General features: G+C 33.3%; 1 protein-coding gene across 5 annotated transcripts in view; it reads right to left on the reverse strand.

Annotated features, from left to right (window-relative positions):
• nolo (ADAMTS-like no long nerve cord) overlaps nucleotides 1–15544 on the reverse strand; it is a 1299980-nt gene that overhangs the window by 169137 nt on the left and 1115299 nt on the right. For all 5 annotated transcript variants that reach the window (XM_081748697.1, XM_081748696.1, XM_081748695.1 and 2 more), the window contains exon 11: nucleotides 2619–2718. In XM_081748697.1, the coding sequence (XP_081604823.1) occupies nucleotides 2619–2718 (100 nt within the window). The remainder of the gene's footprint in view (nucleotides 1–2618; nucleotides 2719–15544) is intronic.

The following is a 15544-nucleotide window of genomic DNA, read 5'->3' on the forward strand; positions in this document are numbered from 1 at the left end:
CCTTTAGTATGACGCTAATCATACATGAAAAGGACTCTGCATAAGGCGGATGTGATTATGAATACCTATTAATACTTTGTAGGGAAATTTAAGATTAAATAACGTGTTGAGGTGCGCTTTAAGACAATTTGAAGACAATCTGATCATAAAATTATAACAATTCATTCTGATCATAACAATTTGCACAAGATTTGAAAGTACCTAGCGCGTTCAAGTGTTAGTTGTCACAATTAAGAAATAGTATTATGATTATGAATAAATATGAACATTTCATTTAAAATCTGAAGTATATAATACGAATATGTTACAGTGTTAATTGTAACAATTGCTAGTATTATAATTATGAATAATTGTTAGTATATAGTAATTAAAAAATTTGAGAGTACATAACATGTTGAACGATCAATTTTAACAATTGAAGATGTGATTGTAAGTATTCACTCATAATTTACTTTGTATATACCATGTTTAGCGACAATACTATTTTTATCAATAAAAAGGTTGCTTGCATGATATATTTTACTTTTCTAGCAATAAGTTTATGAAAGTTAATGTAAGTTAAGCAACTGCAGTTTATAGTTAATGATTTTAGATAAAACGAAATATATCATATTTTCTACAAGATAAAATACTGGGAGAGATATTTGACACTTTTCTCCCATAGTGCAAAAAATATTACATTAATTTATATTTCTGACCCATTTTAAATATAAGTTTTACTCTTCAAGTATTCTATGTTCAATAGTAATATTGTAAAAGATATTTATCTTCTGTAACATTTTAAGACTTATTATTCTAATTTCTTAAAACATAAATTTGAATTAATTATTGTTAAAACTCATGTATTTAATTCTTTAAGAGAGTTAACTTTTGCACGCAAAATTTAATTTTGTTTTGTATAATAATAATAATAATAATAATAATAATAATAATAATAATAATAATAATAATAATAATAATAATAATAATAAAATAGCAATATATTAATTTGTAGCTCTTTTCCTTGTCATCATTGAAGTTTCTTTTTGTTTTCTTGTTAATTAAGTGTAAATTTTATTCATTTCTATTTAATAAGTTTTAAGTGAGATTCTTTTTTGCTATGTGAGCCTTCTCATTTCGATTTTTTCTAAGCATTTAGTGAAATTATAGTCTAATCTGAATGAAGAATAAACAAAATTTTTCTGATCCTGCAATATATGAAGAGCCATGGTCAGCTATAAGACACAGATCTAACAACCTAGTTGCGTGGACAGAATATTGAAACCAAACACAATTATTTCTGGTTCTCCAGATCACACTTTGAAATCTGTTAACGCAAGTAGTTTCTGAATTATCTCACAATGCTGAGTCAACACCGAAAAATTCTCATATGACTACAAAATGTATACTTTTTACCGAAATTTTCAGCATATAATACTAACTACCCTCTAAAGTTAAACTTGATTTGTTGGTTTCTTTGAAACTTAATATTTCATTTCCAGCATTAAGGGTTTATGAGATGCCAACTTACAACTTAAAATGAGATCCAAACCACTTTCAACTGAGAACTGAACTCGGTTGTTCTATGCAGAAAGAGCATACGCTAACCATATTACCAACAGGGTTACGTTTGAATAAAACAACGGGAAACAGAAGAAATAGGGTATATGTATTACATAATAATCACAGCACTATTAAAAACTACCAATTTGATATGCAATTAGTTTTGAAGTAGTTCTGAAATATGTTTATAGTTCTCGATTCCTCACGATTTTCCACGATTTAGTATTTGTGCAGAAATAGGGTATATGTATTGTATAATAATCACAGCACTATTAAAAACTACCAATTTGATATGCAATTAGTTTTGAGGTAGTTCTGAAATATGTTTATAGTTCACGATTCCTCACGATTTTCCACGATTTTCAGAGTATTTTAAAAATAAAAGAGTAATTACATTACACTTCTAAAATCATGACTTTCTACTATTTTGAAAGTATTGTTCAATTAATTATTTGAGGGATATATTCATTTTCTTACTGTTCAGATTCAATGAATTGATGACCAGATGAGGAAATTTTAAACAAAGTTCAAAATTTCTCCTTCGGAGACTTCCAATGTTTTCTCTTTATTCTCCTTCGTCTTTCTCATTAACTGGTTAATTTTAACGTGTTTTCTGGTGAAGTTAGTCTGAAATTATAATGCATCAAGGTCTTTAAGACCATTTACAAATATAAAAAATTCTTTTCAGTACGGAACTTTTCGAGAATACTAAATATTCCTCTTAATATATTTCATAAGCATTATATTTGCAAAATTGATTATTTATTAATCATAAAAGGTAAAAGTATTATTAAACAAAGTAGCCGAAGTACAAGAGATAACAACTGATGAAATGTGGAAATATTGTACGCTGTCATTCTAAGTTGTCTTTGAAATAAAATTGACGAATAAAAATTATTTGCTTTATGAATATGTATAAACAAATTACTCTCTCACACACACTCACTTGCGCTCACATGCAAATTCTCACATATATTATTACGTTAAAACTCTATAAGTATAAATCGAAGTAGCTAGTGAATCACCAAGACAAGAGAAGTGAAAAGTGAATTGTGTTTTATAAAATATCCTCTTACCTTGCCTCTTGATGGACAAACTGCTCCCTAACCATATGCTCTGGAGGCGGGGGTTGAACCAGTGGTTGCGTGTGGTCTCTACCAGGAAGCTGTTCAGGTTCTGAAACAAATTTGTTTTATTAATTTCATTTTGTTAATTGGATATTAAATATTTGACACTTTGAAATGCCAGGTTATATAAATATATGCAAAGGAAAACATCCATTACAAAAATTAGTATAACATACTACATCTATCTCGTATTAATTCATTAAAATATAATATACAGGTACTTTGTCATTATATTAATAATATTATTTTCATATTTCCAATATTATGAAAATAATATTATTTTACATTTAAGATTACAATTCTTCTTTTTCATCTTTGAATATAAAGAAATTTTGTTTATATGCATATATATCATTTGCACCATTGTTGTATTCTTTATAATACTGTATTAACGCATACAGTGTTTAGAAACAGAATTACATGCACTTGTTTCAATAACATTGTCTACACATTATTATTAATTAGAGTTCACCGTTAAGCAAGAATTTATAAGTTCTTAGTAGTGAAAAATATGCTGATACAAGAGTTGAATATTACATGGAAAGTTCGAAGTGAAAAGTGAAGAGATATGAAAAATTCTAACATTGTTAGTAACATAATACTATTTAATTTCAATTTGAAGCATTTACAAAACATTGAAATAAATGCTGAGCCTGATAGATAAGAAGTGACGATCAAGGGGTATTGTTTCTTTGCACGTACGTAAATCTTAAAAGTCCTGCTCATAATTGGAATAGTTCCTTCGCATTTACGATTACTGTAAATAGGCTGAAAAAAGTCTTTTTTAAAAAATTTGCCTATTTTAAATTAAGTGATTTTTATCTGTTTGTGGTTTTATGATATACTTTACGATTACCAGCAATGAATTAAATCACTTTTAGCATGGTGACATATGTGAGTACCTCATTTTTAGTTGGCATTAGTGAAGTAACCTTAGGTATTATTCGACGTACAATCAGAAACTTTCGGTCTACACGATTGTTGAGCCAATACAGTTTATGTATGTTGACCTACTGATGTACGTGAATCCGAACTACATGAGCTCCTGCCAAGAATCGAACCCAGGTCTCCCACGCCAAAGGCACGTACGCTAAGCGCTTAGCCACGAAGGTTAGCCAAAGTTAATTTATGTGATGCAGTGCTGAACACGAAGTAAAATGTGAACTGTACGTCCTTATAGTGGCGTTTTCTACCGCTTAAAGTAACATCATACAACTCAGCTGGGTCTTTAAAGATAGCAATAACTTATTTTTCTATGGCAAGAATTTATCACTAGAAGTTTGTACGATTTGTATTGTCACATCACATAACATGAAATTTGGTACGTAATTTAAAGAGATGTGGAAAATTAATATAGTGCATCCTATTACAGTGTGATCTTTAACTGTAGATGTATACAAGCATATACTACTTTATAGATTTCTTAAGTAACCTGAAAGGTTAAATATTTTAAATTTATTAAATAATTTCCAAAATTATTAATTGCAAAACTGGGATTTAAGAGTTTTTCATCTTATTTCTTAGTAAATTAAACTAAGTCATTTTGGGTTGGAAAGTTATTTTCTTTTTTTTTTTAAATTTACAACTCTTATGTGCGAGTAACTAATTCTAATGAGAACATTAAAAATATTTCCAAGTCGATTGTATATTGCTTTATCAAAATCTATTCATTAGGATGACTACGAATACTGTACATAAGAATAGTATTCTATTACTAAACTAAATAAATTCATTAAAAGAAAAGAACTTCTAATCACGCCACTTGTTTATTACGTAACTAAACCACAGTAAGACAACTGCTGTTGACAGACGCAAAGACCGGTAATTTGATGTATCACGGATAGCACGCAAAGTTTCCTTACTAAGTAAATTTACCAAGCAGTGAGTACATTTCAACTGTATCATTGTGTTTTTATCTAAAATATACTTTTTACTTATTCATTCCAATTATCCACAATGTGATATCTTGTAAAAGTTAAATATTTTCAGCTAGTGGCATGAATAGAAGCAGATCAAATTTTATTAATTTCATTTACTTGTAGATTATTTGTCATGTTGAAAAACTTTTTTTTTTTGTTATTGTTGCACTTCATTTATATTAAGATATTGAATATTTTTTACTTAAATTTTAACAGGTTTGTTCGTTGACATTTCAATACTTTTTGAATTTTTTAAAGGAAAACTTTAAGTCCAAATCAAAATTTGATGGCAATAACACGAAAACCAACATCTGTGTAGGAAAGTGTTTTAACATGTGTAGTAAGGAAGTCAAAATCTATCACCGTACCATGTTTGGGTAAGATCGGATGTGATTTACAAACCGCGCATATGGTTTCCTTGTAATTATGTTTTATATATAAAAAAAGAAACAAAATGAAGGATGAAAAATAATTTAGTGATTATTCAATCAAACATGGTACGGTATGTGAGTGTTTGAACTAGTTAGCAATATTTAATTGTTTAGTCTGTTATCGTTCATAGTAGTGCATTTGTGGAAAACGACATCGAATTAAACATTTTATCTAGTTAAGAAATTTAAAAAAAACTTTTATTCGGATAATCATTTGTAACGGTGAGAATAAAATGGAAGCAAGTTCAGTAATCTATCAACGAGCACATACACCTCAGAATTGTGTTAACTTGGCAATTCCATTTAGATGAGTAATTGTTCTACGATGCACCCTTTATACTTCACAGCCAAAATTTGCTTCCTCTTTGAAAAACACGAAGTTTTTGGTAAAGCAAATACAGTTTCTTAACGTTTTGTGCAAAATATTTTAATTGTTTCCTTTCATTTACAAGATTGCAATTCACAGTGTATAAATATATTTTCAGATTCTATGGTATAGTAATTACTGAAAACATACTGAAAGTTTATATCTTTGTGGAGACGATGGTTTCCTTACTAAAGTTTACCAATTTAACAATATCTGTGCCAAACTGTTCGAAGCAACCACATATAGAAAGCACAAAAATATCTCATCTGCCACTACAAGTAGAACTTGTCAGTCTTCGGTTAACCATCGAAGAAGAGACATGTGTTTTCCAACTTCGTGGAAGAAGAAAGACTAATTGCAGGAAAACTGTCACTAACAGAAGGCACACTGTTTATGCACGAAGAGAATTGTTAAGACTCGCAAAATGGGAAGAATTCAGTTAACTTGTATATATATCGTTATTCCTACTATGTACTTTACTTATAAGGTAAACACATCATGTTGAAACAGATGTTTTGTATTACTATTGTAAAAGGGTGCTAATATTGTTTTATAATAAAATCACAGAAAGCTACATTTGCATTCCTCGAGTCTAAGCACTATAAAAACATGATCATAAGGGATACAAGTGTATTCCTTGGTTTATTAAACTACTAATTAAAAATGTGATTGTTTGTTAATGTTTCTTTAAATGTTAGAACTCATTGTGGTGCAGATCTATAATAAGCTAAACTTGAGTATTATATGCAGTATTTCTGGCAGTATTTCTTCCGAGAGTTGTTGTTGATTACATGGAAGCGTATGACGTTTATTATAGTTTACAAAATGTTTTCATAGGAATGGTTAAAAAGTTCTCGTTAACAGGAGGGGGACCTGCATATATTTGTACGGTTAGCTGATGAGAAAATTGAAGTAACTCATTTGAGTTAATCCACAGGTTTTACTACGGTAGGTATCTTATTAGTTTGGCACTCTATTTCCAACCGTCCGGTAAAATAGTTTGCATTTGTCTGGTACATGGAGGACAAGTCTTTCTACCAGTGATTGTCAGTGAACTTACTACCAGAGCTCAACAGCAGATCTTCTGCCATTTCTAGGAGAAAACTAACACCCTTCGAAGAGAGATGATGGTGAGCATTACCTATTGCATGATAGACCGAGTCCTATCTTCTAGTTACACCTACTGGCAGACGGAACTCCCCTACCGAGTTGGAGTTTACCGACATATTGGTTGTCGGGAGCGCTAAAGTAACCTCAATTTACTCGAATGCCATCAAAAGGCGTCTTGATATCACCAGGTACTCTATCCTACGGTATGATGATAACCCAGAAGTCTATGATCTGGAAACCAAGAAGAGGCTACAATTTTAGCCCTCCCTGTCTGAGATTACGGCCGAGATGTCACATGGACTATCGGGATCAATGATTCGTGGAAGCCGCACAGTTGGGAGTGGGATGAGCCTCTCTGGACCAAGTCAGTGAAGAAGTTTCACTGTATCCTCACTGAAACAAATTCCCGACCACAAGGTCGAAAGAGTGCAGCGTTTGGCGGAGAGGGGCTCGAAGAGGCACAACACGCTCAATATTGTCATTAAGATGGAGGCAACATTGATACCTAATATTGGCCGTCAGTTGGAAAAAGTGAAACACACTCGAAGTCATGGGGGGAAGGCACGGTGGCTCAGTGGTAAAGCAAGAGCTCAACTCTAGTACGACGGGTCTCTGGTATGATTTCAGGCCATGCAAGTTTGCGGTTCACAAAATTGTGTTTCTGGGTTTTCGTAAGGCTGTCACGTTTCCTCCTATTTTATCATTTCACCAATTATTTCAAATCGTTCACTTTCATCACTCATCCGTTCCCTTTAGCTTAAAGAACATAATAGTGGGACATAAAACGAGAAATCTCACTTTTTTCCGAAGCTTATGAGATGCCAGATTGGTCTGTGTTGCTACACTCATATAAACAAACGTAGTTTGTTTTGCGGAATTACTGTATAAAACACAGTCATACAGAACTAAAATGGGCCATTAAGAAGATCATATTAATCCTAGTTTAAGCTCTCTATAGAAAATAAACATTTTCACACGCCAGTCAAGAACGCTCGCGGCTCTCAGACGAAGTAACGATTTTCGCTTCCTATTGTCTGGCTTAGAAACAAGTTTGATAAGAAAGCCTAAGATATAACATCCAACAGGTAAGTTAACTGTAGTGAGAATAAGCTTGTTTATGTATAAACTCTGATTGATGCAGGACAATTTCAAAAACTAAATTTTAGTTAGTTTTTAATCATTATAGAATATAACCGTAAAATTTCTCGTACTCTGCTATCTCCACCATGCATGGAATACACATGTCTAAGTCTGTAAAAAAAAAAACGATAACTTATTTTTAGAATAAGGCAAGGTGAAGAGCCGGAAAAGAACTTCCTAATTTTTGAAACGTCCAATAAATCAAAACTTCAATTACGTAGAAAATTTCATTTGAACAAATTTAAGCCACTGAATATCCGATAACATAATACATAAGATCTTCTGTGAGAAACAAGAAATCAAAATTTAAAAAAAAAAGTTAATCAATATTCTTCTCATAATATTTTTTAATGTATTCCCCTACGATGAAGTGCAGAAAATCAGTGGTGAGTGCATTCGTTTGATGATAGGGGTGATATTTCTCTTCCTGACAGGCTCATTAACTGGCAATTCGAAACAAATTTTAAAATACCTGATGTCTTGAATGTTCGCCCAGCTCCTCCTTCTTCAATGTTATTGTCAATCAGAAGTTGAAGATAGTCTGGAAAAAAATATGTCTGTGAAATAATTTGTTGAGTAATTGTAGTTAATGTTCCTTATATGTGCGTGGGGAATCCGGTTCACACTTAAGTGTTGAAACGAAATGAAGTGTTTTTCGTGGTTAATGCTCTTTATGCTACAGTAGATGGATGCGATGTGTGTGTGTGTGTGTGTGTAATAACTAAATAATTGGTGATATGAAGAAAGTGCCTAGAAACGAGAGACCACCAGCAAACCCAAATATACAGAGGTAACCAACACAATACTACTGTACATAGTACGGAATAAAATCATGCATTCTCAGAGTGATATCTCGATACGTTACGTGCGTATTGCCATTTTCAAAATTCTGGAGTCGCCTGTGCTTATACATTCAGATAATACCAAATGTAACAGGTTTCGACTTCATATATAAATGTGTTTACGCTTAAACTAAGTCTTCGGTTATCATTGTAAATACGTGCTTTGATTGCTTGTTAATAAGTGACTATGGTGACACAAAGCGAAAACTGGCAAGTGACATTTCTTTTTTATGATTAGATATAACTCAGTAGAATATTTTACGTAAACTTGAATAAGGATACAAAGTGAAGATAGTTATTGAAATGTGCAAGAATTTCAAGCTCATGCTGATGTCCAAAGTATAATTTCTTAGTGTTCTGAACTCTTGGCTCACTTTACAGTAATTATGTAAACCCATCATGGTTCACAAGTTTGAGACAAAAGTCAAATTTTCCAAATTCAAGAAGTATAAAGTTCCTGTCATGTGATTGTGCAAGTCATCTACCAGTAAGATAAACAGAATGATATACTATGGGTTTTATTAGTATCCATATTAAACAAAAATACTATTTTCATAGCAGAATAGTTTTTTCATATGTTTCTGCTCGTGGTTAACATTTAACCATATATAGTGGTTCCCAACTTGGGGGGCACATGCTATAACAGAAATGAAATATGAAATTATGAGTAAAACACATCTTGTAATATGCATTTACACTTTAGGTTTGGCTAACTTCAAACCGCTACATGTTTGACATTTTGTCTTTCCTATTTCTATTTAAGATTATTACTTCGTTAAAAACTAAATAATTATGTAAATTATTTTTTGTTACAACATTATCAAAAATGGATGCAAAATAATATCTCAGTGTATAAGATGGAGTTCAAAAACTCAAGGAAGAGCAAAGGAAAAACTCAATGTGATGGTTAACATAGATTTTCCTTCACAAATTTCTTAATATTCGGTGATAAGTTTGACAAAGATGAGTATGTTCGTATTTATCTTGGAGTTTGAGATTGAAATTGACATTATGTAATATTTCAAAGAGAAAATACAAATATGTCTTCAGCAAAAGAAGTATAAAGTTCGTTTTTCCTACACTTGGGAGAAATACTTCCACACCTAACTTCAGCTCGTAAAGCCTATTTAACATATTACCTTTCGACAACCAATAAACTTCGGTATGAAAAGATAAAGTTTTATGTTCCGCACTGAGGTCATCACGTCAAGCCTCAATGAGACAAGTATTCAGAGCACTTGACTTTACAGAATTAACAACTTTATTAGCAAATGATAATGCCTACTTCAGGTTTTCTGGTAAAATGTTTGCATCTAAGGCTTGCTTCTGAATTGAGCAATGCGAATGAATAATAATTATAGGATTTCCGTCCTTTGCCAACGTTATAAAAAATTACTGATAGCAGATAAAACTGTCAGAACCTTTGGATGATGTCTTCAAAATTTTTGAAAACAATACTTCTTCCATTAACCTCTTTCCATTTACAAACCGACAGTACACTATTACATGACAAGACTGATGTATATATATATATAAAATCACATTGCAGGCCAAAAAATGGAATTTTCTTTATCTTTTCAACTAGCTGATCTTTTAAATCCGAGACCATTTCATTAATTCTACGTTTCGCAGTATTGTCTGAAAACGATTTTTTGTCAATATTTTTCTGATTTTCTTCCCAGTTTTGGTTGCCTTAAGTATTTATAAGTTTTTATAAGAATCTCACCAATAGTATGAGATTTTTATCTGAAATTCATATGATGCTTCAACTACCTTCTCATTTTGATCCTAAAAAGTTCCAGAGGAACTCGGCTGGATGTACTGCTGACAAATGTCGTTCCAATCAGACGGGACGGAGAGCATCATTGCTAACGACAGCATGGTATACAACACACTGTGCTAGTTGAATACCATCTTTTTCAATGAACGTAAAACCATACCTCATGTAATCTTCACTATACAATCTTCTCTTTGAACTGGAAGTTCCATTTTACTTCATGCATACAACAAACAGAAATTACAAAGTCAAAACAACATCCACAACACCATAAAATAAACTTCTCAAATCATAACACCAGCCTGAAAAATTAATGAAACAAACAATAGCTTGTGAATGGTTTCAATGTTGGAGATGTAGACAATCTCCGTTATGTTTATTATTTAGGAGCCCAATAACAACACTGAAGAACAGTGGCGGCGTAAGGCAAACTGGGGCCCGGGGCCAGTGAAGTAGATCGGGGCTCCTTTTCGAACAATCGTGATTTATACACTTCTATTTATTTTTGACATTCATTTACATAATTATTTTTTCTGTTTACTCCTCCCTCTTTCCAGTTGGTGTGTGTGTTTAGATCATTTTAATCTTCATATATAATCTTCTGTGCTTAATATTTAATCTTCATCTTCATAACGTAACTCACGTCTATATATATATTAAACAAATGGGATGACATTCAGCATCCCTGTCTATTTTTTAATACTTAGAACGGCCTTCAAGCTGGTATCTAAAAATAAAACTGGACCAGGACTATCATTGCATATTGTTTTCTTTCTTTAATCATTTTTAAACAAAAGACACGATAGAAAAAGGATTAGGGATACAATTGTAACGGAAACTACAACCCACGACAGAAACAAGATAATCTTAAGAACACACAAAACTTAACAATCAAGAATCCAGAATTTATCCTACACCTATACTATCCTAGTACCAACGCGTACTGTAATTAGATCAGCCCTGCCCACGGCGAGCAGATAGTGGAAACTCTCCTCGTGAACGCTCACGAGCATTCTACGGGCAAATACCATTGTTCGTGCTTCGTGGATCTTCGGGTTTCGTCCTTAGAGGAGCGGAAGTGTTGTCAACCTTGGCGGTAATCACTAGCTTACCAAAAAAAAAGTATGTATGGTAACTGATTGCCATTTAGTATAAAGTGTTTTTTTACAATGTGGTCACCGTTAACTATAGAAAATACAAACTTGTAACAGCAATCAAATGATAAACTATGTACGTTCCTTTTCTTCTTTTTTCTTTCCTTTTGTTAAAGAAGGATGTGGGTTTGTTATATCCGAGTGTGGGTTTGTTATATTATGTTGTTTCGCTTTTTAGGAAAAGAGATAATCTGTTGATACGAAAAAAAAAACTGTAGCACTTGTTTGTAATTATCTAAGTATTATCTCCAGAAAATTAGCTTATGCATGTATGTGTGTACGAATAGGCTTAGCAAGGGGTTGGTTGTGGAGATTAGAAGCCACTATTACACTATCAATAGGAAGAATAGTATTTCTTACTCCACTTTTAAAGTTACTTTCATCGCAAAGAATCAAACAAAATATTAAGAGAGCCAAAGAGATTTTCCATTTTTAAGAGTGACCGTTAGTGACTGCAATTAGTTTTTTTTTTTTTTTTAACAAGGAGTGTCTTTTTAATAAGGAAAAATGTATTGTCCCTGGCTGGTTGCTTGCCGGTGGCTTGTTAAAAGTGAAAAAGAATGTTAAATCATTTTAACGACTGAAGCTACACGCTTGTCTTTCTTCGATAGTTACTGACTGATTTTGAAAGTCACAATGTTGTAGGCCTACTGTAATAGCGTAGGCCTACTGTAATAGCGTAGGTCTACTGTAATAGCGTAAACTCGGAAGGAAACGTTCCCACTGAATGATATGAACAATTATTCCCAATGTCTTGAACATGAAACGTGGGTTGCACGGATAACGCTTAAAGTAGGCTGGACTGCACTGGAATTTCCTTCCGGCAAATTAGTGTTTGGTCGGAACTCAGTTCTTCTGTGTAATTGTCTCTTAACAACATTTGAACATTTCTTTTAGATAATAATAACTAACTAACTCTATGGCCTATGGAACCCGAAGGTTCAATGCCGCGTTTACAAAATATTTCCACTAACTTCTGTCCTTAGCCAACTGGATCCAGTTTCTACTCTGTACTCTTATTTCTGCAAGATCCATCTTAATATTGTCTTCCCATCTACGCCTAGGTCTTCCTAGTGGTCTTCTTCCAATTGGGTTTTCAGTTAAAATTATGAAAGCGTTTCTAATTTCTTCCCTTCTGGCTACATGGCCTGCCCACCTGAGCCTTCTACACCTAATAACCCTAATAATGTTAGGTGAGCGGTATAAACTATGCAATTCCTAGTTATGAATTTCCTCCAATCCCCATTTTCATCCCTCTTTGGTCAGAATAATAATAATAATAATAATAATAATAATAATAATAATAATAATACGCATTATTATTATTATTATTATTATTATTATTATTATTATTATTATTATTATTATTATTATTATTATTATTATTATTATTATTATTATTATTATTTTCAACCTCCCGTCGTTTTCCTATCAATCTAGCAACGGAAGGCGTTTACAACTTAGCAAACGTGAAGCGAGTGACAAGTTACAGACCGAGTGCTAATGTAATACAACGTCACGAATTGTGTAAGCAAGCTAAAAAGGTCTGAAAAAGGTCTATTAAACGACATGTTTAATATTAGTTTCTTTCTTGTTCATTTGTTAGTTACTTCAACGCTAACTGTAACCTCTATCATGCGTCTTCCTCGACCAAAAAACGTACCAATTTTATTTCCTGCAATGTTTTCGCGTCACTGCTTTCGAAATGGGAAGGGGGAGAGCACACCTGCACATTTCACGCTTGCGTCTGCTCAATGCTTATCATCGTGCGAATTTCTGGCCAGGCTTGGCCATAGGTTTTTTGCCATCATGTGTGGTTGGCAACACTTATCGGATGCAGTGGAAGAAGCGAAGCTAGCAGCACCTGTGCTCACCTGTTTTTATCTTCGCTCGTGCTCGCTCACGCTTTGGCTCCGGGAGCCAATTCATGGACAGGCCTGAATTAGATGGAATAGTGGAAGTAATGTTCCTAATAATACATTTAGAGACAAATTTACCTACAAAATGTAAGAATGAGCTGATATTGCAAAAATTGCAAATAATAATATAACCGGAGCTCCTCCGTGGCTAAGTGGTTAGCGTACGCGCCTTTGGCGTGGGAGACCCGGGTTCGATTCCCGGCGGGAGCTCATGTGGTTCGGATTCCACGTTAATCAGTAGGTCCACGTCTCATATAGCCTCGCTGCTGAAAGGGACGCTAAACTAAAATCAACTCAACTCAATAATATAACCGATGCGATTTCTAAATGTAAGCTCTATGTTTTCTAGAATTCTTTGTTCGGTTCTCTGCTTTGGTGTTTCTCCTGTGCAATTTCTCAGATGAGTCAGTTTATTCATAGTTTCTCCCTGTCTGAATTTGCAGTACATGGGTTTTATTTGATTAGATTTTTCTTCGACAATTAGCCCCATTCACTTTAACACTAGGTTCCTCTCCAGTGATCAAACACAATACTTAAACACTTTTTTTTTTTTTTTTTACCGAACTATCAGTAAATATTAGCTAGAATAGATTTCTCTCCTGCGTGTCTTTTTCATTTATCTTTCACTAGGTTTCTCTTTAGTGATAATGTACTATCTATTTAGTCCCACTACTTTTGCCGAAGTATCAATGAATAGTTAAGCACTAGAATATTTCTCTCCTGCTTGTCTATTTTACTATTGTTTCCAGATTTCACACTTGTTTTGTGATTATATTATTTTGGATTTAATAATTCAGTCATGTTTATATTCTGTCACTTATGACTATTTCCATTACCTCTTACTAACATAGAATATGTTATAACAAAAAAACCTGAATGTATTGAATAATTGGGGATATAGTATAGATTAAATACGTAAGCACAGAATTCTGCTACGGGTTATACCATCCTACTTTTCATTACCAGCTATCACCAGTCAATTGACAGATCTTAACGGCTTTGTATTACTCTTTTGATACTTTTGTATTTTTATTGCCTTTACTTGAAACATGAAACTACTTTCGACAGTAGTTCCACTACCATATTAGCCTATGTTCCACCAACATTCAGAATAATACCTTCCTTGCTTTGGTAGCAGCGAAAGTCTCAACTATATTATCAAAATCCAAAGTGGATGCTAGTTCATTTTCGATAGAAAGAATATCCAGATTCGTGAATCTTTCTTGACTCATTGCGGAACGCAAGTATGATTTTATCAATTTCATTTTGCTGAAAGACCTTGCACACGATGCGACAGATACGTGCAGAGTTATCAAAATCTGAAGAGCGGTTGGCAAACTAGTAAATTTTAAGCTCCATTGAAGATACATATTTCAGGATGCCTTGTGGGGAAACGTCAAGCTGTTTTTTAGGTTTCTGAGCACACCTTAGTGAACGGATTATATCCTTACAATCCTGAAATAATTCTATGCCATCCAGGTCATTCGGGTAGAACAAAGTCAAATCACAGCAACATGCTTTTAACATCTCCTCACTCTCATCGTCTAGTTGCTGCACAAAGTTGGCGATAGAACACAGGAATAAAAATCTGTCGTTGGGGTCATGCATCTGAGTAAAATGATCATACATTTGTTGTCTCATCTCATCTAGAATTTCATTGATAGAGCGCTTCACTTTGGACTGTACAGTCAGGGGTTCATTCTTTGCTTCTCCAGGCATGCATTTCTTTCTCCTGTGTGTATCCTCAATTATGTACCATGCCCTGCGACTTCCTTCAGCTGCAGATATAATTTCCTTGCCCAGCTCAAGCCTCCAGGTATCAATGGTGTCAACCAGGCTCTGTAACTGAATAAGAGTTTGATTGAAACTCACATCCTGAGATTGAAGGAATTTTTGGATCCGATCAATATATGAGAGATCTGCAGACCAGAAATATAGTAAAGCGATGAAGTTAAATGACTGGATGCTTGCAAGAAGAAGACCAGCATCTCCTCTAGTATCAAGTGTTTCAGTCGAAGTGTCACACATATCTTCCAACAGATCAATTACTTCATCCAAATGACTAGAAAGTGCCTTCAAAGCTTCTGCTTTTGAACTCCATCTAGTGTCAGTTTTATGTTTCAGACCAATCTTTACGTGATTTAGCAGCACATTCCATCGGTGAGTAGATCTAGAGAAGAATACCAAAAACGTTCCATTGCTCCAAACAAAGTGTT

Source organism: Thermobia domestica, chromosome 2 (genome assembly GCF_964235325.1).
Source record: "Thermobia domestica chromosome 2, izTheDome1.hap1.1, whole genome shotgun sequence".
NCBI lineage: Eukaryota > Metazoa > Arthropoda > Insecta > Zygentoma > Lepismatidae > Thermobia > Thermobia domestica.